General features: G+C 40.7%; 1 protein-coding gene and 1 pseudogene across 1 annotated transcript; both read left to right on the forward strand.

Moving 5' to 3' along the window:
* Nucleotides 1-1,559: 1,559 nt before the first annotated feature.
* LOC115788216 (C-type lectin domain family 10 member A-like) lies at nucleotides 1,560-12,536 on the forward strand. Its single transcript, XM_030741164.1, has 8 exons — nucleotides 1,560-1,705; nucleotides 1,836-1,955; nucleotides 5,126-5,203; nucleotides 5,390-5,461; nucleotides 5,616-5,672; nucleotides 5,823-5,974; nucleotides 6,063-6,169; nucleotides 12,377-12,536. Exons 1-8 carry the CDS (start codon nucleotides 1,678-1,680, stop codon nucleotides 12,534-12,536), a joined length of 774 nt encoding a protein of 257 aa, XP_030597024.1. The 5' UTR covers nucleotides 1,560-1,677.
* A 6,061-nt stretch (nucleotides 12,537-18,597) lies between these two features.
* LOC115787930 (major histocompatibility complex class I-related gene protein-like) lies at nucleotides 18,598-25,009 on the forward strand (annotated as a pseudogene).
* Nucleotides 25,010-26,762: the final 1,753 nt, after the last annotated feature.

Genomic DNA, 26,762 nt, shown 5'->3' on the forward strand with positions numbered 1-26,762 from the left:
CAAATTCCCTGATGAAAGGCTGAAACACAGTAATGATAGAGCGGTGGATGAAGGTGGATGTTTGTGAGCTGATCTGAAAACATTTTTGTTCATTTCTATAATAGTTGTTACCAGATTTTATTGATCCAAATATTTGCTGCAGATCCTGTGAACCACCTTAAGAAGGTATTCCTGTTAAATCTGGACGTGTTTAACAGTCAGTTCAACCTGTGAAATAAGCTGAGCGGAGGTTACAGTGAGGTTACATCCATAAAGCCACGAACAACAAGCTTCCTTCCAAAAATGTTTAATAGAATATAATAAAATAATTTTTTGTGCAAAACGCTGGCAGAAAATTTGTGGAGCTGTAGTGGATATGCATTTGGAAAAATAATAGTTAATATTCTGATATTTTTTTCTGCTCCACAGTCTGTTGAAATTAAAGATGTGATGTGTATAAAATAAATTTAAAAAAGGGAATAGGAAATAAATGCACATTAATAAAATAACAAAAACTTCAAAAACACATGGACAGAAAAGCAAAGTAACTAAAAATGGACGAACACAGCTACAGTCAACCTGATGGTGCTGAAAATAATTAGTTTCATAGTTTCAAATGAAATAATAATAAAACTGTTATTGAGACACAATAAAATAATTTTAAAAACATCCTTTAAAATTTAACAGGAAGTTCTTCTCATAGAAAACAGTGAAAAAAATAGTTATCATAAATATATCATAAATATGTCTTTCTGAAAATCTTACAGACATTAAAGAAGAAACATTTAAATCAAGTCTTGATGCTCATCTGTCTAACATAATTTCATGAATTATCTACAAAAACTACATAGAAGTTTTTCCATTATTTGTCAAAGTGTGAGTGAAACATGAATTTTTACAGAATAAATATTTTAATGATCTGTGGTCACCGACAAATGTTTTCTTTGTGGTTCTTGTATTTGGTGTATTTGGTGAGACAGAGTTATGTGAAAAAGAGAGAAACTGTAATAAATCTGCATTAATATATTTAATGTTCTTACAGCTGCACAAAGCTTCAGTGTTCTGAGACTATATTAAATAATTGTATGAAATCAGAAATGTGTCTTTGAAAAAGTCTGAAAGTTTGGGAAACGCTCTTTCCACTTTATGGATTATTCATTTAAAATGTAACTAAACCATCTGTGGTCCTCCAAAACTAAGAGAAAATGAAGGAATAATAAAGATAAATATTATAGAAACATTTGCCTTAGAATATGCATGAATGCCGCAGATGCAGTTTAATCTGACTAACTATTGATGTGTTAATGATAATATTATCATATTTACAAGCATTTGAAATGTGTTTCCATATGGATCAAAAATGTTTTTTTAGAAGTTTCTTTGGAGGTTTTATTTTTTTTTTCTTTTGCAACAAATGCACAAAAATAATTTGTGTGAATATTGATGAGCCAGTCTGCACCCCCCCCCCCCCCCCCCCCCATCATTAAAGTCATCAGGAAGTTGGTTTTGAAACTCAGAGCTATAAAACCTGAAGGTGTCGTGCAGCATTTCTTTTTGAGGACTGCAGAGGTGAAGCTTGATGCTCGTATTTCTGTTACATATTGAAGGAACTGATTCCATAATCAGAGCCAGTTTGTTGTGTTTCTGTGACTCAGACACAGCTGAACTCTGAAGTCAGGATCTCGGAGCCTCAGCACGATGAGCCGTCCGCAGGGATACATCGAAGGTAAGAACGTGGATGTGGTGCTTTTAAACAGTTAGAGATCCTCATATCTGTTCTCACCACATGACACTGTGTTAATCACATGTTTGTGCACTTGTGTGTTCGCTTTCCGTCTCCTCTAAATGTGCGTCAGGTGAAGTTTTTGACTCTCGGCGTGTAAAATCAAACAGATGGACGAAGCTCTCCGCAGAGAAGCTGGCCCTGATGGCTCTCTGTCTCCTGCTGGCCTCGGCTCTCGTTGTCACGTATCTCTGTGAGTTTGTGGTTTTCTTCATGTGGATTTACTTAAAATAAGAGATTTATCATAAAGTAAATGAGAAAACATGCCATAGTACACATAGGGCCTTGGGGGCCAGGTGTGACACACAGTGGTTAGTGGGCGGTGCTGCTGAGGTGGTCCCACTGGTCTGTTCACTGCTGCCTGCTCCTCAATTTTAGTTACATCTTAGACATTGAGGGTGGGGGTAGGGGTGGGTGGGTCTTTCCACTCCCCAGTTTCTTGCACCCTGCCTGGGACTGAATAGTGGTTCGGGGCTGAGTTGGCTGCTTCCCCAGGTTGCTGCTGGTTCTGTGCCGGTACCCGCTCGCCTATAGAAAACTTATAGAGCTCTTCTTGTAAAAGCAGATATGTTTGGTACAACAGTGTATTCAGATCATCATTCTGATTGTGAAAACTGTCAGACATGACAGGCTATAAAAATAATTACAATTTAAACAAAGTGTTAAAAAGTATCATTTTACTATATCATGAAACACTGAGTGGTTATTTCACACCTCCAGTTTTATTCATTCTTAACTCTAAATTATGAAATATTATAACTTAAAATTATGACAGGTTGTGACATAACTCCCATTATGTCAAAGGTTTATTGCAGGTTTCCCCTCATAAATCTAATTTTGACAGGATGCGTTTAATATTCTCTGCTTACACTCACAGAAAATCTAATTCAGTAAATATTTCTTTGTCCCAGTTAATAATGCAAAAGTTACTCTATGTTTATATAAACATCCTGTTTACCTGCATGCAATCAAAGCCGGCTTAACTGTAAATAAAATATAGGCTACACATGGTTCTGATGACAAAGATCTGATCTGGATGATCAAACGCAGACAGATGTTACAGAGATTAAGACAAACCAAAAATATTACTGCCTGAATTATATATTTTCTTATTTGTGTTTTTTAATAAGTGTTTGAGCTCCTGAAAACGAGGGAAATGCTCCGAAACCTTGAAGTGAAGCTGGAAACTGTAAAATTTGAAGTCACAGGTAAGAACATTGATCATTTATGGAATTTAATCAGGTGACACAAATTATCCAGTTTTTCTAACATTTTAAGCGGGAAATATTTTCACACTCGTAATTGATTCTGTTCAACAATGGTTCTTTTTAAAATTTTGTTCCCCCAGAGAAACTGCCTGAAATCCAACTATGTACTACAGTGCAGCCCACATGTCCAGAGCCAGAAGTCAAAATTAGTAAGTTATGAATTTTGACTTTGACAAATCTGTATCTGCAGAATGAGTTTAAATGAACGTGCATGTTTCTGCAGGGCTGAAGGAGAGTGCACGTACCTCCAAATCACACAAATATAAAAAAAGATATCATCCTGCATAAAAGTCTTTTTTTTTTCCTCGTCTCATGACAGTAACAAAACCGCGCAACATGATACAGCCTACACCCCCACAAGTAAATATCAGCAAGCTTTTGATTTGTATCTTCTGATAATGATTAAAAACACCGATGGACCGACAGAAACAGGAAGTTAGATTGTAACTGCAGGATGGAAGAAGCCTCCTGCTGCCTGCAGATCACACAAACAAACTTAAACTTGGGTTCACTGATTCACTGACCCTCTTCACTGTATTTCAAACTGTTGAAACATTAACTTTACATTAATTTCCCACCTTGTTCACTGATTTTAATCAACATTTTCAAATAGAATGAAATGTTTTTGTCATTTTTTAATGAAATGCAAAGTGATGATGGATCATTTTCTTTTTTTTATAATAGAACCAGAAGCATGCAGCATGCAGCAGCCTACATGTCCTACAGTAAAACATAGGTTAGCCTTCTGCTGCCTGCAGATCACACAAACATGAAGAGTGATTTCTTCCATCTGACTGAAGTCTTTGCTGTAATCTCTTCAAAGATGAACCCTGTGACCATCATTAAAGTCATCAGGAAGTTGGTTTTGAAACTCAGAGCTATAAAACCTGAAGGTGTCGTGCAGCATTTCTTTTTGAGGACTGCAGAGGTGAAGCTTGATGCTCGTATTTCTGTTACATATTGAAGGAACTGATTCCATAATCAGAGCCAGTTTGTTGTGTTTCTGTGACTCAGACACAGCTGAACTCTGAAGTCAGGATCTCGGAGCCTCAGCACGATGAGCCGTCCGCAGGGATACATCGAAGGTAAGAACGTGGATGTGGTGCTTTTAAACAGTTAGAGATCCTCATATCTGTTCTCACCACATGACACTGTGTTAATCACATGTTTGTGCACTTGTGTGTTCGCTTTCCGTCTCCTCTAAATGTGCGTCAGGTGAAGTTTTTGACTCTCGGCGTGTAAAATCAAACAGATGGACGAAGCTCTCCGCAGAGAAGCTGGCCCTGATGGCTCTCTGTCTCCTGCTGGCTTCGGCTCTCGTTGTCACGTATCTCTGTGAGTTTGTGGTTTTCTTCATGTGGATTTACTTAAAATAAGAGATTTATCATAAAGTAAATGAGACACTGAGAAACACTCTGACTGACTCATGACTGTTGATTTCAAACTCGTGACAGGCTTTATTAAAAAAGAAATTGTAACAGTAACTTTCTATGATCTGCTTTGCTGTCGCAATCATCATCGAGTCCTCATGTCTGTCAAATTTATAACATCTCATAATTTTGAGTTATTTCATAAATGGAATCCATGACACAACCACTTAAATGAGTTTTACTTTTTTGTGTGTTTTTTTAAACTAATTGTAATTTATGTGCTAAAATTCATAATTAAACTGTAACTGTAACGTTCACAGGCAGCACTCGCAGACGTCAACAGAAAAAGAACAAGAAAAAGAACTCAAAATGATGAAAGATTATAATTTAAATTTATGACAGGTTGTGGCATAACTTACATTATATCAAAGGTTTAGTGCAGGTTTTATTTCTCCTCATGAATCTAATTTTGACAGGATGTGATTAATATTCACTCCTCACACAAAATCTAAATATTTTTGTCCCAATAAATAATGTAGATGATGATTTTAAGAGAAGTTACTCTCTGTTTATATGAACATCCTGTTTCTCTGCATGCAACCAAAGCTGGCTTAACAGTGAATTAAATATAGGCTTCCAAAGATTTGATCTGGATGATCAAATGCAGATAGATTTTACAGAGATTAAGTAGACTGATTTTTTTCTTATTTGTGTTTTTTAATAAGTGTTTGAGCTCCTGAAAATGAGGGAAATGCTCCGAAACCTTGAAGTGCAGCTGGAAACTGTAAAATCTGAAGTCACAGGTAAGAATGAGACTTTTCTACTAAACTTGGATCGTTTATAGAATTTAATCAGGTGACACACATTATCCAGCATTGCTTGTTATTTCTTCCTGACATTTTAAGCAGGAATTTTCACGCTCATAATTGATCCTGATGAATAACTGTTTTTTTTTTTTAATTATTATTATTATTAATTTGTTCCCCCAGAGCAACTGCCTGAAATCCAACCATGCCCTACAGTGCAGCACACATGTCCTCCACATCCTGAAGTAAAAATGAGTACGTTATGAATTTTGACTTTGACAAATCTGTCTGCAGAAAGAGATTAAATAAACACATATGTAGCTGCCGGACCGATGGAGCATCCTGCTGCCCCCAAATCAAAAAGATGAGCTTGCTGAAAAGTTTTTTTTTTCCTTTCTTTTCACACCAGTAACAAAACCGTGCAGCACAATACAGCCTACAACCCCACAACCTCCTGAAGTAACAAGTAAGTACTTTCTGGATTTTGTCTTTCACACATTTGTATCCTTGGATGATTAAAGAAACCTTGATGGACAGACGGCGCCTCCTGCTGCCTCCAAACATAAAGAGTGATTTCTTCCATCTGACTGAAGTCTTTGCTGTAATCTCTTCAAAGATGATCCATGTAATAAATGTGAAGCAGGCTGGGAGCATCATGGAGGAAAGTGCTATCATTTCTCCATCAGTAAATCCTCCTGGAACAGGAGCAGAGCTTACTGTAGAGCTGAAGGAGGAGACCTGGTTAAGATAGACAGCAGGGAGGAGCAGGTATGAAACACTGCTGCAGCTTCATGTTCTCACATGTTTTCTCACCCTCATGTTTCACAGACTAATTTAATTAAATTTTCTTGTTCAGAGATTTTTGACAATAACCATGAAGAGAAATTACTTCTGGATTGGCCTGACAGACTCAGCAGAAGAGGGCAATTGGATGTGGGTGGATGGCTCACCACTGAATGAAAGGTGTGATTTAATTAGACTGTGCAAAATAAAAATAAATAAATATTCCCAGCTCCCCCTGTGGGCAGTCTTTGTCCTCCAAGCTTGGGTCCTCTACCAGGCCCTTTTTCCACCAACCGGGTATTTCAGCGGTTTTTCCACCACAAACGCACTCGGTGCTTGGCTGAAAAATGGGTTCAACTCAGGCCCCGCAAGCTCTTGCCCCAGTGAAAGCACGATCTGTTTCCTTCATTCTTTCTGCTCCCTGGTTTACCCCTGAACTCCAGTCAATGAGAGCGTCTCCATAAAAAAACTGGTCTCACTATCCATAAAGACATGTACAAATAGCACATATTCCATTATAATCAATCAATTAAAATACTTTATTATCCCTGAGGGGCAATTTGTTTTGCAGCCAACAGCAGGAATAAATAAATCTTTAAAACAATCAGACATACAACACATACAACCAGGAACACAATCATCTAAAAGAATTCAAAAAGTTAATAGTATTGGGAATAAAAAATAATTTAAATCTGTTCTGCACTGTGGCAGAGAGTACCTCCTTCCTGAAGGCAATAACTGATACTTTGAGGACAGGGGGTGAGTGCTATCACCCCGAATCCTTTCTGCCTTTTGGGTGGCTCTAACCCTGTACAAGAGGGCAAGATCATTAAGACTTACACTTGTCACCTTGCTACACAGTTTCACAACGTTCTCTAACCTTCTTTTGTTCTTGAGGCTCAGAGAACAAACACAACAGAAAGTATTTTGATTGATTGATTGATAAGGACTCAATCACTAAAACCAAATCCGGCCTTATTTTCTCCAATGAAGGCAACACCAAGACCCTGTTTTCACTGCTAAATAATATTCTCCACCCCCTGACTTATTTACTTCTCGTTTTTACTCCACTGGAACCTGTAACCCCCCTCATGTTGTTTTTCAGTGAAAAAAAATCAATAAATCCACCAACACCTATGTCCTGTCCCCCCCCCCCCCCTGCATCTGAATGTCCGCACCTCTGTCAGCTGCTCTCCAGCTTTCAATTACCAACTCTCCCTGAAATCACTGACCTCATCCAGAAATCCAAGCCCTCCACATGTCTACTTGATCCTCTCCCCACAGTTCTGGTTCAATCCTGCCTCCCCTCTCTCCTCCCCTTCATAGCTGCCATCATTCACTCTTCTCTTACCACTGGAATTGTTCCCACTCTCTTCAAAACTGCAGCTGTCACCCCAATTCTGAAAAAACCTGGTTCTGATTCAAACTACAATAATCTTCACCCATCTCTAATTTACCTTTCATTTCCAAAATACTTGAAAAACCCATTGCTATTCAACTTCACACCCATTTCACCCGAAACAAATAAATAAAATGTATTATTATTATTACTGCCCCCAGTGTTCTGATTACCACAGGCATCACTGTTACCTTCATCTTCCTCATCCTCTCCAGCTCCTCTCTGAGCCCTTGGTATTTGTCGAGCATCTCGTGTTCCTTCTTCTTGGTATTGCAACGTCTATCACCACGACTTTCTTCCCTTGTTTGTCCACCACAACGATGTCTGGTTGGTTAGCCACCACAAGTTTGTCTGTCTGTATCTGGAAGTCCCACAAGATCTTAGCTGTGTTATTCTCAACCACCCTTGGGAGCGTGTCTCATTTTGACCTCGGGACTTCCAGGTCATACTTGGCACAGATGTTCCTGTATACTATGCCAACCACTTGGTTATGGCGCTCCATGTATGCCCTGTCTGCTAGCATCTTGCACCCTGCTGTTATGTGCTGGATTATCAGCCTGCGCCTGGGGTCTGGCCTTGTGTGGCAGCCTCTATTTATTTTGATTTTCCACAGGCAAATGAAAACCATGAAGTGGCTCATAGGAAATGTGCAACCGCCAAATACCTGCAGAGAGTAAGACAAGTCCTGAAGAGCCAGCTGAATGGGAAGAACAAGATCCGGGCAAACTGAATTGAATTGAATTAACCAACTGGACATCGTAGTGTGGACAAACAAAGGAAGAAGGCCGTAGTGATAGACGATGAAATACCAAATGATTGCAATGTCAAGAAGAAGAAACACGAGAAGCTTGATAAACACCAAGGGCTCAGAGAGCAGCTAGAGAGGATGTGGAAGGAGAAGGTGACAGTGGTCCCCGTGGTAATCAGAAACACTCGGGACAGTGATCCCCAAACTGGGACAATGGCTCCAGCAGATTCCAAGAAAAACATCCGAGATCTAATTGTCCAGAAGAGCGCAATCTTGGGAACAGCTAATATACTGCATGGGACGCTCAAGAACCCAGGCCTCTGGTAGAGGACCCGAACTTGGAGGACAAAGACCACCCACAGGGCAAGCTGGGATTTTTTTTATATATATGTTTATGAATATATATATATATATATATATATATATATATATATATATATATATATATATATATATATATATATATATATATATATATATATATGTTCAGAAGACCCTTATGATTTAAACAGCAAGGGAACAGTTTACCCTGCCCGGGATAGGGTTACCGGGGCCCCACCCTGGAGCCAGGCCTGGGGAGGGAGCTCGAGGGAGAGCGTCTGGTGGCCGGGCATTAGCCCGTGGTGCTCGGCCGGGCGCAGCCCGAAGAGGTTACATGGGCTCGCCCTCCTGTAGGCCCACCACCCGCAGGAGGCGTCGTAGGGGTCGGGTGCAGTGTGTGTCGGGCGGAGGCCCTGGCGGACCAGTCCCCGGCTATCGAAACTGGCTATTGGGACATACAATGTCACCTCTCTGGTGGGGAAGGAGCCTGAGCTAGTGCGTGAGGTTGAGAGATACCAGCTAGATATAGTTGGGCTCACCTCAATGCATGGCCTGGGCTCTGGAACCAGTCTTCTGGAGAAGGGCTGGACTCTGTTCCATTCTGGAGTTGCCCTTGGTGAGAGGCGGCGAGCTGGGGTGGGTATTCTTGTATTCCCCCGGCTTGCTGCCTGTACGTCGGAGTTTACACCAGTGGACGAGAGGGTAGTTTCCCTGCGCCTTCGGGCTGGGGAACGGGTCCTGACTGTTGTTTGCGCTTATGCGCCAAATGACAGTTCAGAGTACCCACCCTTTTTGGAGTCGCTGGGCGGGTTGCTGGAGAGTGCTCCATCTGGTGACTCCATAGTCTTGCTGGGAGACTTCAACGCTCACGTGGGCAATGACAGTGAGACCTGGAGGGGCATGATTGGGAGGAACGGCCTTCCCGATCTGAACCCGAATGGTGTTTTGTTATTGGACTTCTGTGCAAACCACAGTTTGTCCATAACGAACACCATGTTCGAACATAAGGATGTCCATAAGTGCACATGGCACCAGGACACCCTAGGTCGCAGGTCAATGATCGATTTGTAATCGTATCATCAGATCTGCAGCCGTATGTTCTGGACACTTGGGTAAAGAGAGGAGCTGAGCTGTCAACTGATCACCACCTGGTGGTGAGTTGGATGAGGTGGCGGGGGAAGATGCTGGACAGACCTGGCACACCAAAACGTATTGTGAGGGTGTGCTGGGAATGCCTGGCAGAAGCCCCAGTCCGGGAAATCTTCAACTCCCACCTCTGGCAGAACTTCAATAGCATTCCGAGGGAAGCTGAGGACATTGAGCCTGAATGGACCATGTTCTGCACCTCCATTGTTGAGGCTGCTGCTCAGAGCTGTGGCTGCAAGGTGGTTGGTGCCTGTCGTGGTGGTAACCCCCGAACCAGATGGTGGTCACCGGAGGTGAAGGGAGCCATCAAGCTGAAGAAAGAGTCCTATCGGGCTTGGTTAGCCTGTAGGACTCCGGAGGCAGCTGACAGGTATCGGCAGGCCAAGCGGAATGCAGCTCGGGCAGTGGCCGACGCAAAAATACAGGTGTGGGAGGAGTTTGGTGAGGCTATGGAAAAAGACTTTCGTTCAGCATCAAAGCGATTCTGGCAAACCGTCAGGCGACTCAGGAGGGGAAAGCAGTGCTCCACTCACACGGTTTATAGTGCGGGGGGGTGCTGCTGACTTCAACTGAGGCTATAGTCGGACGGTGGAAAGAATACTTCGAGGACCTCCTGAATCCCACTGACACGCCTTCTGTAGTGGAAGCAGAGTCTGGGGATGAGGGGGATGACTTGACCATCACTGGGGGTGAGGTCACTGAGGCAGTTAAACAGCTCCTTGGTGGTAGAGCCCCTGGGGTGGACGAGATTCGCCCTGAGTTCCTGAAGGCTCTGGATGTTGTAGGGCTGTCTTGGTTGACAAGCCTCTGCAACATCACGTGGAGATCTGGGGCAGTGCCATTGGATTGGCAGACCGGGGGGGGGGGTGGTCCCCATGTTTAAGAAGGGAGACCAGAGGGTGTGCTCCAACTTTCGGGGGATCACACTCCTCAGCCTCCCCGGTAAGGTCTATGCCAGGGTGCTGGAAAGGAGGGTCCGTCTGTTAGTCGAACCTCGGATTCAGGAGGAACAATGCGGTTTTCGTCCTGGTCATGGAACGCTGGACAAGCTCTTTATCCTCTCAAGGATATTCGAGTGTGCGTGGGAGTTTGCCCAACCAGTCTACATGTGCTTTGTGGACTTGGAGAAGGCATTCGACGTGTCCCTCGGGGTGTCCTTTGGGAGGTCCTGCGGGAGTATGGGGTGTCTGGCCTGTTGTTGCGGGCCATTCAGTCTTTGTACAACCACAGTGAGAGCTTGGTCCGTATAGCCGGTAATAAGTCGGATTCGTTTCCTGTGTGTGTTGGACTCCGCCAGGGCTGCCCTTTGTCACCGATTCTGTTCATAATTTTTATGGACAGAATTTCTAGGCATAGCCAGGTGGCGGAAGGCTTCTTCCTGGGTGGCCTCAGAGTCTCATCTCTGCTTTTTGCAGATGATGCGGTCCTGTTGGCTTCACCAGGGGGTGGCCTCCAGCTCGCAGTGGAACGGTTCGCAGCCGAGTGTGAAGCGGCCGGCATGAGAATCAGCACCTCTAAGTCTGAGGCCATGGTCCTCAACCAGAAAAGGGTGGAGTGCCCTCTCAGGCTCAGGAATGAGTTCTTGCCCCAAGTGGAGGAGTTCAAGTATCTCGGGGTCTTGTTCATGAGTGCTGGGAGAAGGGAGTGGGAGATTGACAGACGGATGGGGGATGCTTCCGCAGTGATGCGGACGCTGCACTGGTCTGTTGTGGTGAAGAGGGAGCTTAGTGGGTGGCTGTAGCTCAGTAGGTAGAGCAGGTCACCTACTGATTGGAAGGTCAGCGGTTCGATTCCTGGCTACTCCAGGCTACATGCCAATGTATCCTTGGGCAAGATACTTAACCCCAAGTTGCTCTCCGACCGTTCTGTCGGAGTATGAATCTGAGTGAATGTTAAATAATTAAAGCACTTAGCTTAATTAATTAATCATGGAAGTGCTTGTATGAATGGGTGTGCATGGGTAAATGTAAAACGTGTTGTATAAGCGCTTTGAGTGCTCATATCTGAGTAGAAAAGCGCTATATAAGAACTAGTCCATTTACCATTTACCATTTAGTGTAACAGCGAAGCTCTCGATTTACCGGTCGATCTACGTTCCTACCCTCACCTATGGTCACGAGCTCTGGGTAGTGACCGAAAGAATAAGATCGCGAATACAAGCAGCAGAAATGAGTTTCCTTCGAAGGGTGGCTGGCCTCTCCCTTAGAGATAAGGTGAGGAGTGCAGCTATCCGGGAGGGGCTCAGAGTAGAGCCACTGCTCCTCCACATCGAAAGGAGCCAGTTGAGGTGGCTCGGGCATCTGATTAGGATGCCTCCTGGCCGCCTCTTGGGTGAGGTGTTCCGGGCATGTCCCACCGGGAGGAGGCCCCGTGGTAGACCCAGGACACGCTGGAGGGATTATATCTCTCGGCTGGCCTGGGAACACCTTGGGGTCCCTCCGGATGAGCTGGAGGAGGTGGCTGAGGAGAGGGAAGCCTGGGCTTCTTTGCTTATGCTACTGCCCCCGCGACCCGGCCCCGGATAAGCGGGAGAGAATGGATGGATGGATGGATGTTTATGAACCCCAACAATCACATAATCCCATACTAATTTCACTACATGCATGTGTATGTGACAATAAAAAGTTATTTGTTGTTAAAAACACAGTGGGAGAGACCAAATTTAATCATATGTAATAGTGTCATGTAAAAACAATGAAAAACATGTATTAATTTTCTGAATCAAATTTAACAGCTTTTACTGTTACTGTTCTTTCTGTTCTTCATCTTTTAGTTTGACATTTTGGTTCGTTCATGAGCCAGATGATTGGACAAACGAAGATCCTGATGGAGAGGACTGTGCAAGGACATCACCTATTTATTGGTTTGATAAATCCTGCAAAGCACCTCAAAGAAGTATTTGTGAGAAACCAGCAGTGGCTCTATGTGCTTAAAATTCAGTTCACCATAAAAAAACAAAAAAACAATGAGAGTAGAGGAGACAATGAGGCTATTTTTATAAAGTTAATGCTATAGACATTTAAAACTTTTGGAAATGTTTAATGGAAAAATACAGTTCTGTAAAATTACTGTATATAATGAAATAAATGTGACTAAATATTGTGTATGTTTTCTTATTAATCTATTATGCACTAAAACACCAATGTCAACAATGTCTGTTTTTCTTACTTTTATTCATAACTTAAGAATTTACAAAAACAATTTCCTGGAAATTATGGGATACCTTTGATCCAACCTTTATAAGATGCAACGGCTGAAAGACACAGATCAACACTCATCTGGAAGGTTCCGTCATTGTTGGGGCGGATCTCTCCTTTGTGCACACCTTCATGAAGCTCCTCCCCATCTTTCTTCCAGAACATCTCGGCTCTGTTGGGATAGAAACCTGTAACGTGGCAGGTGATGGGAGAGGAGGAAGACCTCTGGAGGAGAGACACTGAGGAAGAACTGCAGACACTGCACGAAAAGAGGGATTTTCGACCCCGTATACTGACGTGAGCACCGCTAGTACACGACAGCTTATGGGGCAGCGCATTTGCGTTTGTCTGAGTTGTGTACGTACGTCCTCCATTGTCGTACCAGGAAAGCAGTGTAGACAAAGAATGCCATTCAGTCTGAACGGAAGAGAATGACAGTCCTACGAAGGAGTATTAGGGCCACACTGAGAAAAAAAAATTAAATTGTGCATTTCGAGAATAAAGTCGAAATTTCGAGAAAAAAGTTGAAACGTCAAGACGTCGTACAGTATTACATCCCACAGGCCCCACAAATTAGGTCATTTCAATATAACAGCCAGTTTTCATTTGCATTTTTAGGGATTTTATATTCAGGCTTTTCTTCCACTACCATTTGGAAATGCTCTATTGTAAAAAATGTCAATCTATTATTTATGATAGTATATGACAATCAGGGGTGAAAGTAGTTTTAAATTCTTGCCGGTACTATGACAAAACACACACACATATATATATATATATATATATATATATATATATATATATATATATATATATATATATTAGGGGTGGGACTCGATTAAAAAAATTAATCGAATTAATTACAAGCTTTGTAATTAATTAATCGAAATTAATCGCATTTTAATCGCATTTCAATATTTGACATGATAAATATTAATTTAAGTTTGGTTGATGAATAAATCAATATACATAAGCTTAAACTTCAAAATTTTGTTCATTTTCCCACCAGTCTACTACACAGACCAATGAAGGGTGGAAGTGCTCCTGTGATAAGCAAACTCCTGAAATTAAAGTTAAGCATCATAACTGGATAGTTTTATTCAACATTAATGTCTCACTTAATCTAGTTGGAAGTTAATCATTCACTCAGCTGTATTCCTTGATGTTGTTATGCTTGTTTTAACAGCTTATTTTGAATTAAAGACTTAAAATTAAACCACAAAAAGGAGAAAAAGTTCGTTCTCCGTTTAACAGCTGTTTTTACACAGCTGTGCTTCGCACTCACGGTTGCTAGGCGACATGAACTACACAGAGGTGACAGCAGCTGATATGAAGGATAGCCGCTCACTTCCGGCCTTTGTGGTGTTCGTGGGCTGCGAAAGACGTGGGCCGGGTCCTTCGAAGGATGCGGCCCCTAATTTGGACATTGTGCGTCGATATAATCTGTATGCCGGGAACTCGCGCACTGAGAAACGTTCCACGGTGCAAAGTGCGATTAAAATGCGTTAAAATTTTTAACGCGTTAATTTCCCCGTAAATAATTAATCGAAATTAACGCGTTAAAGTCCCACCCCTAATATATATATATATATATATATATATATATATATATATATATATATATATATATATATATATATATATATAATATGTGTGTGTGTGTACTATTGCCTGCCTGGATAAGGCAGAAATTAGAATCAGTTGACAATGTAAATGAAATCTCTGGTCATAAGCAGTGTTTTCAATCTGTGCTGTGTTGTTGAACTTGAGCAGAATAACATGAAACACAATTAGTGAATCTCTCTTTGCGTTTAATTGGGATATTTTAAAACGAGCACACTGACATTAAGCGTAGCGGTGAACGTTTTAACCTGTTAACTGGCCAAACCAAAATCACCTGAAAAAAACTTCACCCTCTGGTTATTACTGGCTCTAGAAAACCCATGTCGCTACCTTTTAACTGGCCATGTTCTGTCCGGTATGTAGTGCATTTTATATGGAAGGCTAGGCCCTCCCATTTTGATTGACACTTCATTACCCCAGGGGGGCAGGGGGGGAGGAGGCAACCAGCAGGGAGCCGCCGGGAGGCAAGGCTACTGTGGGGCTGACTCAAACTCCCTCCTCAGCTAACAGTTCTGGTAAGATGTAGAGTTCATCAGCAGCTAGGTCAGGGATCAGTCCAACACAGGTCAGAAGAAGACAGGACGGCGGGGGGGGGGGGGGGGTGGGGGGGGGGGGGGGGTAGAGCATCTGTTTACAAACATCCAGGAGACAATTTGATAAGCGGCAGTCCAAGAATGCCAGGGAGCCAAATTCCTGATTGTACGACTTGTTTTGGTACAGACTGTACTGATTAATTTGTTGACAGCCTTCAGTCTTACTGGCACCTCTCTGTGGCGAAAAAAATCCAATTCATCCAAATCTTCTTGGTTCATTCCTTCGCCATGCAGAAACAGATGCATACATCTCCAAGATCTTACCCCTCAGAATCAGCTCCAGAGATACAGAGTCTGAGTTTGAGTCTGTACCCTTACTGCATTCCCGTCATAAGCAGCCTTACCAAGGCCAGACAGCTGCCTAGACTTCCTGAATTGCAACTACAAGCCAGGTATCTCCAGGTCCAATTCGGAGAAACCCCAGTGTCAATAAGCCAAATGTGTGTGTATTCCATTGACAATATGGCCAGGCACGTCATCTTCCACACCACACAGGAACTATAATGTAGCCAGCTGGAATGTCAATTAATAAGAGGGAATAGGGGTCTCCTTCCCCCAATCTCCTCATGGTGAAAATTTGATCAAAACAATGGTGTTGAGAGACCAGCTGACCAGATCCATAATATAATTCCAGTTTAGAAGTTGTGTGAAGAGAGGCTCTAAAGCAGCAAAGCAGGGAAAAAGGAAGGGCTGGGGAGAGAAGAAAAGTGCGTCCATCTCCGCTGAGAGCTGAAGAAAAAAAAAAATATATATATATACCGTACACACACATTCACTCACCCACCCATACTCACGAAGATTGTGACAAATACTCAAAGACACACATCATCCATTGCTACCCACCCTCTGAAGATGGGGCGAGTGGAAACCACCCCAGGGCCAACAGCGACCCAAGACGCTGCCAGCCCAGTCCCCAAGGAACCACCTGACCACTAGCTTAACAAATCAGAACCAGGGCCGGGGGCAGAGCAAATGACCGGGCCCTTTATACCCAAATAACAAAGCTCATCATAACATTATTTCACACATACACATGCCCAGAACAGCGGGAATGTGTATGTTATGAAGTGCCACTCATGTTAGCTTAGTCCGTAAAAATGCTCCACCTAAGGCCTTTAAGGCCATTTCACACTGGATGTGTTGGCGTAAAAACGACACGAAATTCCAAATCTTTCAGATGCGAACCTGTCGTGTAACCTACATACACACCAGACGCGTTGTGTTTTTGCGGAATAGATCGCCCTCATAAAACGCACTGTGAAAGAAAGGAAGTCGGACATCAAGTGATGATGTAATAAGGTTGTGATGTTTCTAAACAAGAGAAGGAAGAGAAAAGGCAACCTGGAAGAAGAGAGCCAGCTGTCCACTGGCTCAATAGGCACCCCGACCTCCCACACCCCAGCACAGGGCAGGGGGAGGTGAGCCCAGGGTTGTGGTGACAGCATCCCGGTGCACTGCAGCACCTGAGACTGGTGCCACCGCACCCACGGCAGAGGGCAGCCAGCTCACACTAGACGCCCATTCACTCGACAATAGACACAAACAAGCGACAGGACATACTGGCCTGAGTTGGAAATACAGTGCCCTGTCCCTCCCAACCACCCCACTGTGGCTGTAGAGTTCATCAGCAGCTAGGTCAGGGAGATCAGTCCAACACAGGTCAGAAAAAGACAGGACAGCAGGGGCTGAGGGACATTGGTTTTCCTTGCTATTTGTGGTATTTGCAATGTTGGGTTATTTCATGTTTACTGTTCTGACTTTGAGTAAAGATGATCTATTTTCTTTTGTTGTTTGTTGTTTGTTATAGAACTGTTGGACCATCTGAGCTGTGCATTTGTGAGTGGGCCCAAAGCAATCCACACTGTAAAACCTAACAGTATTGTTAACAAGGTTTCCTGATTTACTCATTTGACTCATTGAACGCATCACCATCCCATAATAGTTGTTTTCTCGCAGCCCATCCCATAATAGTTTCCTCCTCACGTCGGAACAGGACTTCGCTTCGGAGCTCACTGTTCGCTCTCCTTTAGTTGGACCAGTACCTTCAAATAGTTGCTAAAATAGTTACTATTTTCACCTCAGTGGAGGACTATCTTGCCGGGACAGTCATGGGTTTTGTATCCTCAATGTTTATGCGTCCATGAGACTAAACCATAAACTTCACTATAAACATAAACATCATTATAAGCATAACCCTCATCCCAAAGGAATAAAGAGTGGCATGAGTGTAACTGACGTCTTCTCTCATCTGTTCTGGCCGGACAACCTGGGGAGATTGAGGATCTAAATCAGTTGCCTTTTACAATCCTTTAGAGGTCACAAGTTTGGATTATTTTCCATCACCTCTTTTACTAGTATATCTTAATAAAAGAAGTAAGTTTATTTAACTTAATCTGCTGAAAAAGTTGGAGTCACTCGTTCCATAATTTAATGTAATTAAAAATGAATTGTTGAAGTTCTAACTCAGTTGTTTTGAGTGTTTAAAGTTGTGGTAATATATTTCCATTCAGCTCCACTGACTCATTTTCTTGGAGTTTACATTATACTGTATGATTGAAAAAATGTAACACCACTTCATTTTACGTCTTTCAATTGTTGCTTCTATTTCAGTTTTTAAATGATCACATACCAAATATGTATGCAGATAATTATTAACAATCTGCCAAAATGCCCCCCGCACACACACACACAAAGGAAAAAAAATGGCAGTCATGTTATGTTTCCTTTTAATCAAATCAGAGCATTTTTGGCTTTATTCATTCAAGCTGCCTTAACACAAAATATCTGAGTTACTTTTACTCATAATGAGTAATTTTTTTCATGCTTTAAATGTTTGATTTCATGAACTTGAACAATTTGGTTTCCTCAAATAATTTGAGTTGAACTAACTCATTAGGTTTAACAGTGCACTAGAAGTTACACTGTAACTTCTAGAAACCTGGCAGGAGTAGTATTGTGCATATTTCACTGTTTAATAAGTATAACTCTGTGGGGTTTCTTGCAGTTGAGGTGGGTTTTGTTTTCTAATTTAAACAGGAAGACTAACCACCATATTTTATATATTTATATACTGTATTTATAAAAATATTTTTATAGAGACAGAAAGTGAAGATAAAAATATGGAGAAACAGCTCAGACTGAGTTTACTGTGTGTTAGAGTTTGAGACAGCAGCAGATCCTGGGGGGAGCTGACCTCAGGTCAGTTTGTTATTGCATAAAAACTGTTTTTGCTGCAGTTCATGACAGTTCAGTTTATGACCATTTAATTTTTTAAATAATCATACAGTAAAAATGAAATCTATTGATGGAGTAGGACCCTCACTTCATTCAGACATTTTCCATCCACAGTGTGTTACGTGTCAGCAGCTTCATCCAGATCAGTGTGATGTAACAGTGATGCCATAAGTTATTAAATATGCTTCAAAATTGAATCTAATGCTGGTAAATTAAGCAGACTTTACTTTCACTTTCATTAATAACCTCCTTGACTCTGTTGAGCCCAGATATAAGTGACGCTGGCATTCAGGACTTCTCATTGGCTCAGATGCAGACTTGATAGTAAAACTGAACTGTTTTTTTTTTTTGTTTTGTTTTGGTTTTTTTTCCTTCCTCGTTTCATCTTCAGCTCCAGCCTGGAGCTCGGAGGAGATACGCGATAAATAAAATGTAGCTGTTAGTTTATCAAATGGCTTTTGGCTTTTTAATGAAGCCTTTTCTGTTTCTTTTTCTCGTGGAAATACGTGTCGCGGCGGGAGGTGAGTTAAACATTTTTGTCAATCAAAGCCTGTGTCGTTTTCATGGCCTACAATATATACACAGCAAAAATATACGCCCACAAACCCAAAAGGTTATGGTGACCTATCTTAACATGCCCATGCACTCCGGGAGGAATAGCCAACATCCCACAGACTTCTCTGCGCCGCAGATGCAGACACGCTAGATACTGAGCGCTATATGTATATTTGTATGTATTTATATATATATAAAATCTGAACACTGGCTGCTGTTGAAGCCTGAAATTATACTAAGTGTATACACAAATTATAGTACTACACTGTTGATTAGTTATGAGATGAAATAGAAAAACTGTTTATATTTTTGTTGAGTGTATAAACAGAAGGACCGTCGGCGTTCACGTCTCTAGTACTGATGGAAGCTTATTTACGCCAATTAAAAAAAAAAAAAATCGCCAACCGGTGTTGTTGTTTTTTTTAAACACCATAAAAGTAACAAACATTAAAATATCATTATTAATCAATACATGCCATTATTCTGAGAATGAAAACGGGATCCTGAGGGGCCGTACTGGCTAATGATACATTACAATACAAATAGCAGTTATCCTCTGTCTTCCCAGGTTTTAAATCTGTGGTCATTCTTGCTTGGTATAAAATTGTTATCATAGGGAACCCAATATACTATCCCAACCTCAATATATATATATATAATATATATATATATATATATATATATATTATATATATATATATATATATATATATTAGGGCTGGGACTCGATTAAAAATATAATCTAATTAATTAGCAGCTTTGTAATTAATTAATCGGAATTAATCGCATTTCAATATTTGACATGATAAATATTAATTTAAGTTTAGTTGATGAATGAATCAATATACATAAGCTTAAACTTCAAAATGTTGTGTATTTTCCCACCAGTCTACTACACAGACCAATGAAGGGTGGAAGTGCTCCTGTGATAAGCAAACTCCTGAAATTAAAGTTAAGCATCATAACTGGATAGTTTTATTCAACATTAATGTCTCACTTAATCTAGTTGGAAATTAATCATTCGCTCAGCTGTATTCCTTGATGTTGTTATGTGTCACGCTTGTTTTAACAGCTTATTATGAAAATTAAACCACAAAAAGGAGAAAAAGTTCGTTCTCCGTTTAATCAGCTGCTTTTACACAGCTGTGCTTCACACACGGTTGCTAGGCGACATGAGCTACGCAGAGGTGAGGGCAGGTGACGCTGATATGAAGGCTAGCCGCTCACTTCCGGTCTTTGCGGTCTTCGTGGGCTACAGTACGTGGGCCGGGTCCTTCGAAGGATGCGGCCCCTGAATTTTTGACATCGTGCGTCGATATAATCTGTATGCCGGGAACTCGTGCACTGAGAAACGTTCCACGGTGCAAAGTGCGATTAAAATGCGTTAAAAATTTTAATTCGTTATTTCCTCGTAATTAATTAATCGAAATTAACGTGTTAATATATATATATATATATATATATATATATATATATATATATATATATATATATATATATATATATATATATATATATATAATATATATATATATAAATATGAAAAAATCTGCAGTAAATCTGTTAGACATTGCTGGAGAGAGGAGCCAAATGCAGGATGCAAAAGAAACTTTATTTTACAAATAAAAAAATCTGAATAAGAAGTTTTGGACAAAACTGGCAGGAGAAACCATTACATTCTTTTCTTTTTTTTTTTTTTTTTACAGAGAATTACTCACTAAAGTATTACCACACTGCGTTTTATGGAAGAATGAACAACCCAGAATTTTTTACTCTTCAGATGGTTGATGATGTTCAGATAAATCACTGGGACAGCATCACCAACAAAAAAGTGACCAAACAGGAGTGGATGAAGAGCATCACAGAAGAGGATCCACAGTACTGGGAGAGTCAGACTGAAGTCTGTGTGGACCAGCAGCAGTGGTTCAGAGACAACACTGAAATGATAAAGAAGCACTTGAACCATACTGAAGGTTTGTTTTACTTTTTATCAGTAACAAGACTGTAAAACTTCCTCTGACTGCTACTGCTGGGTTATTAAACCTGACTGAAAGGAGAGGAAAACAGGTTTAAAGGTTTAAACAGAGTAGCTCTACTGTTTCCTTATCTCAAAATAAATGTGCAGTAGCACTAATAATAATACCAGGAGAATATCAATTGACAACAGTTTTGAAGTTCAGACAAACATTTTATCATTACTAAACACACACACACACACACACACACACACACACACACACACACACACACACACACACACACACCTTAAAAAGAAAAAGATAAATTGTGGATCAGCGGTTCTTTGTGGAAAGATGTGATGCATTATTAGCTGAATGTGCTGTGATCTCATTTATTGTATTCTGTCTCTCTGTTAGATACCCTCACCTTACAGTACATGTACGGCTGTACCTGGAATGATCAGACTGGTGATGTTTTTGTTTATCAAAAATTTGGCTATGATGGAGAAGACTTATTAGTTTGGGACATCGGGACAAATTCATGGGTCACTGCACAGCAGAAAGCACATCAGACTAAAGTCAGGTGGACCATGAAACAGCTAAGTTGGAGCACACAAAGAAGTACCTCACCAAGGACTGTCCTCAGTACCTGAAGAAGTATGTGGACTATGGGAGGAGCTCTCTGAAGAGAACAGGTAAAATCACATGACCAGATTTTGTGTTTAAGTAATGTGGCATTAAAACAAACACTGTTTAGTTTCTTTTTTCTTCATCTCTATGTCTCCCTCTATCACTCTCACTTCATCGCTTTTTGTCTGTCATGATTTCTTTGTTTACCTTTCCATCATCTTTGACACATCCCTTCATAACTTGTCTCTCACTCTCATGTCTTTTCTTATATCTTTACTCATCTCTGTAATGTTTTCCAGTACTTTACATTTGTCTTATAGTAATCTATGTATGTAAGCCATTTAAACTGCATTACATCAGACAGAAATGGAAATATTAGCATTTGTCAAGCAAAGTGTGGATGTGGACCCCTTACACAGACTTGAAAACAGATTTAACAAAAACAAAGCTTTATTTGAGAAAGCAGAAAGTCGGAACAGCAGCCAAAACACAAGCCAACAAACTCAAACTGGAAGAACAACAGAATGCAAAAATACTATGACACAACGAAGAGCTGTGACAAACGCAGGCCTTAAATATACACAAGCCAATCAAGGGAAGTGGACACAGCTGAAACTAATTAAATGAGACAAGAAAGTAAAACTCAGGCACAAGAGCACAAGACTATCAAAATAATACATGAAGTAGCTAAACAGGGAACACTAACAGGTGACAGAGACTTAACTAAACACAGGGAAGGCAGGATAAAGTCAAAGAAGGAATGCAGCACCAACACCTATAACCACAAACAGAAACTAGATAAAACTATTAGAACTCAAACTGCAGGATTACTATAAATAAACTCAACCTATAAAAGAGATACAACAAACGCTCTGAAACAATACACGAAATCAAACAAACTGAAGATATTTAAAAATAAACTTGAAAGATCAGAACACACAAAACACTGGGTACAGAACCAGGACCATGACAACATGCAGTTTTTACTTATAATAAAAGCAATAAACTGTGTTTCTCTTTGCTTTTCAGTTCCTCCCTCAGTGTCTCTGCTCCAGAAGACTCCCTCCTCTGACATCACCTGCCACGCTACAGGTTTCTATCCTGACGAAACCAAAATGGTCTGGAGGAGAGATGGAGAGGAACTCCATGAAGGTGTGGTCAAAGGAGAGATCCTTCCCAACAATGATGAGACCTTCCAGATGAGCATTGACCTAAATATTAGTTCTGTTCCACCTGAAGACTGGAGGAGGTATGACTGTGTGTTTCAGCTCTCTGGTGTGAATGAAATCATCACCAAACTGGACAAAGCAAAGATCAGGACCAATGAAGGTAAGATTTAAACCTGAGGTGTTGAAGATGGCAAACCCACTGTGATTAATAGCTTTTGTTAATACAAATTTCTCTTATTATTTTGTGTTGAAGCTGATAATATACACTCAAATAAATTATATACTCAAAAAAATTAAAAGAACACTTTGAAACACATCAGATCTCAATGGGGAGAAAATCCTGCTGGATATCCACACTGGTATGGACCGAGTAATGTGTTAGGAATGAAAGGAGGCCACATCGTTTGATGGAAATGAAAATGCTCAACCTGCAGAGGCTAAGTTCAAAGATGAAAATCAAAATGGTGCTCAGTAGTTTGTGTGGCCCCCACATGCTTGTGACCTGACAACGTCGGCTCCTAATGAGACGATAGATGGTGTCCTGGAGGATCTTCTCCCAGATCTGGACCAGGGCATCAGTGAGCTCCTGGACAGTCTGATGTCCAACCTGGTGGTGTCAGAAGGACCGAAGCATCATGTCCCAGAGGTGTTCTATTAGATTTAGGAAAAAAAATTAGGGGGGGTGAATCTGACTTGAAAAACATGTACAGGTCAAAAAGTGTGAGAGGTTCATGTAACAGTAAGAAAATGTCAATTTTATCTTTGTTTTCTAGAGGGGTAAATCCAAATTCATCATTTTTGTCAGTCAAAGAACAAAAAATTTGAATGTTCTTTTAAATAAGACGTCATTTTAAATAAATGATCTGTTATTTACTGAGTTTCTAAACAAGTTGTTTGTTTTTTGTTTGCTTTTAGCCTCGGCAGCAGCACATCTCATCACCATTGTCATCTCCACTGCAGCCTTCATTGTCTTCATTGGATGTGTGATCGGATTCATTATTTACAAAATTAAATCTGGTGAGACGACCAAAATATCCAAACATGATTTTAGTTTTTGATTCTTTGTTCAGATTTCAAACTGAAACAAGCTTCAGGTCCTCGTACAGTAACAGTACAGTGTCATTATAATATAACAGTATTATCATAGTGAGAGCAGGTAAAGTAACAGAGAGGACTGTAAAGCAGTTGGAGTGAGGGCTGGAGGGGTCAGTGTTCTTCTATTACAGCTGTGACCACTGACATGAGTTTCATTGTTTTTACAGCTGAGTCTCCTCAACATTATAAGTACAGTTTACATTCTGAGCAGAATCAGAGACTCTGAAATTAAATGCATGCTAACAATGCAGACTGTAAGCAATGTGTTCATAAATTAATGTCAGCATCACTAAAGAGCAGCTCAGCTGGGTGCTGAATTTTTCATCTTTTCATTTTTCATTATTTTTTTGTAGATAAGAAGACTCCACCTAAGTCTGCAGAATCACAGAGCCTGACAGGTATGTGTCTGTCTGATGTGCATAATGTAATTGGATTGGAGTATTTTTCTTATATCCCATAAACCTAAATTTCCCCTCTGTGGGACAATAAAGGCTGTTTCTTCTTCTTCTTAATAACTGCAGATGTAATGGCTTTATTTTAAATTTGTGTTCCTATCAAAGTTGACAAAGGTTTTCACACTTTCAGGTATTGAATCAAAGCAGCTGATAAACACAGTGATCCTCGTCCTGTGTTTGTGTTCATGTTGTTAAATACAGAAACTCCTCCTGTCTGCATTTAACACTGACATCAACAGATCAGACTCATTGTTTCCTTGATCATTGGTAATTATTTTGTATTTGTTCTCCTCAGGTTCAACAACTTCCTCAGGTTCAACTTCCTCAGATTTACCAACTGTAACTGTCACACATGGTAGAGTCTCTATAGTACACCCAATGTAGCTTTGTGTGATACAGCATGTTTTTATCATCATCTTGTGCTTTTGCAACTTTCTACTTTGAGACATTTTGAGTTCTTGAAACATTTCTGCACCGTTCAGCTGCTCTGACTCAGCAGCTGAGACTTCAGGTATAAACCTGCCATCACCTTCATGTTACACATGATGCTTCTTCCTGCAGTTCACTGTTTCCAGGTTACAGTTTTATCTCAATGAAGCCTCCTCAGAGGGAACAACAGAGATGCTGAAAGCAGCCTTTGACCAAGATTTAGATGTAATAAGACAGACCTGCTACTATTTCTAACTGAACTAATCATTATGACAGTGAACATCTCCTCACCTGCTGTTTCTTGTGTTGTAAGAAACAGAGTGCTGCCACAATTATGGCTTCCATGCAGGGATTTTAAATTGTATAACTGGTGACGTTTGTGTGGAGATAGTCGTGGCCCAGTGGTTCAGAAAACTGTCCTTGTGTTTGTGTGAAGGCTCATGTTGAGTTTTGTATTTCAGCCTTCAAGCTGAGTGTTTGGTTTCTTCTTTCTTTAGTCTAATTGTACCAAAGAGGGTTTAAACTGCAGCAACGTACATGCAGTCATCTTGGTGCTGTATCAGTGTGTTGGGGTTTATTTTTTATTCAACGAATAAAATGGCAAATGTTTAAAAGTAAACTCCAGGAAATTAATTAATAAGCAGCGGCTGAAGCAAATAATGGACAATTAAATAAATATATTAGACAGAGAGCAGACAGATGGGAGACCAGTGGTCTCCAGACTAACTTCACGGCCTTTGGGAGATATGTTTAACTTATCCTCAAAGGTTTTGACAAAACATGAACATCTGTGTCTAAGGAGGGAAGGGTGTGTGGGGGCCACTGCTCCCTAAAGAGAATAAAGCTGCCATGTCATGATTAGGAACATGTGAGGGAGGAAGGCAGGTGTGTTTTTTTTAAGCGGAGCTTTTATTGCTGATTGGAGAAGCTTGTGCCACGATGCTGGAACCAACCATGGACGAACCAATCTGAGAAGGCCAAGTCTAAACCACGGCTCTCTCCAACTGTTGTTGAATTGATGGTGCTTGTAGTATAAAACTGTATGTCTAGCTAGAGATTTCGCTCTTCTGTGGAGGGGAGCACAGGCAGCTGTTTGGAAGACCCTCAACCGATTGCTGTGTAAACACAATTCATCTGATTCTTTAATATATTCACAAAAAAAAAAAAACACACACTGACAAATGCTTTTTTTAAAAAAGCCTTAATTTTCTAGTTTTAACACTTTGAATTTTCTAAACACGCCTCATTGATGAATGCTGAATCTTTATCTGAACAGCAGAAACAGAGAATAAACTGTTTCTGTTTTGAAATGGAAGAAGACTTTTTTTTTTTTATTCCAGCCAAGACACAACATGTACAAAAGACCCCTCACAACACAAATAAACCAAATATTTACTTTTGTCATAGAAATAAATGAGTGATGTCATGAATATTTTTCTATGTGAAATTTCTCAGATTAATTTGTATAACTTTATAATGTAGGTGCCTGCAGGCCCTGAAGAAGAAAGATTATGTCTGTAGTAATGATGTGTTTATTTATCACAGTGGGGGGTCTGAGTGTGAATATTATCATGATTCACTTTTAATGCTACTTTCAGCTCTCCTTTATTGCAGCCTGTAGCTCTGCAGGTTTGATTTGGGAGAGTTTTCCTTCACATGATCCAAAATTAAAGGGGAGTTGTGTCTCCATTTGGAATTGAACCAGCAACTTTTTGCTTGCTCCTGATTTATGTGCACTTTACGATTACTGATTTTTAATAAGCACCAACATGAGTTTCGGAATTAATCAAATCTATAATTGAAAGATGGATATTTTGCTGTAGTGTATAAATAAGGTATTAAAAAAACAGGTTTAGATTAGATTGCTTTATTGTCACTGAATGCTCAGCGAAATTACCATTGCAGCTTCCGTTAAAAAAAAAGACATAAATACACTATGCATAAACAGAAACAATAGTAAACAATACACAATAAGTTAGAATAAAATAAAATAAAATAAGATGTGCAGAATAGTTGCAGGAAGGAAGTAATTTCCAGCCTCCCCTTATTAAGTGATTATGTGTGCAACTGCAGAGGGGAGTAGGTGTGTGGCGGGGGGAGGCGGAGTGTGAGAGTGTGAGTGCAGTGTGTGGCTGTAGTGGGGGGGGGTGAGTGTTGCTGGTAGGGTAGGTGTCTGGGTGTGAGTGACTGCAAGTGAGATTAGGTGTGTGAGGTTTGTGTG

Source organism: Archocentrus centrarchus, chromosome 11, assembly GCF_007364275.1.
Source record: "Archocentrus centrarchus isolate MPI-CPG fArcCen1 chromosome 11, fArcCen1, whole genome shotgun sequence".
Classification (NCBI taxonomy): Eukaryota; Metazoa; Chordata; class Actinopteri; order Cichliformes; family Cichlidae; genus Archocentrus; species Archocentrus centrarchus.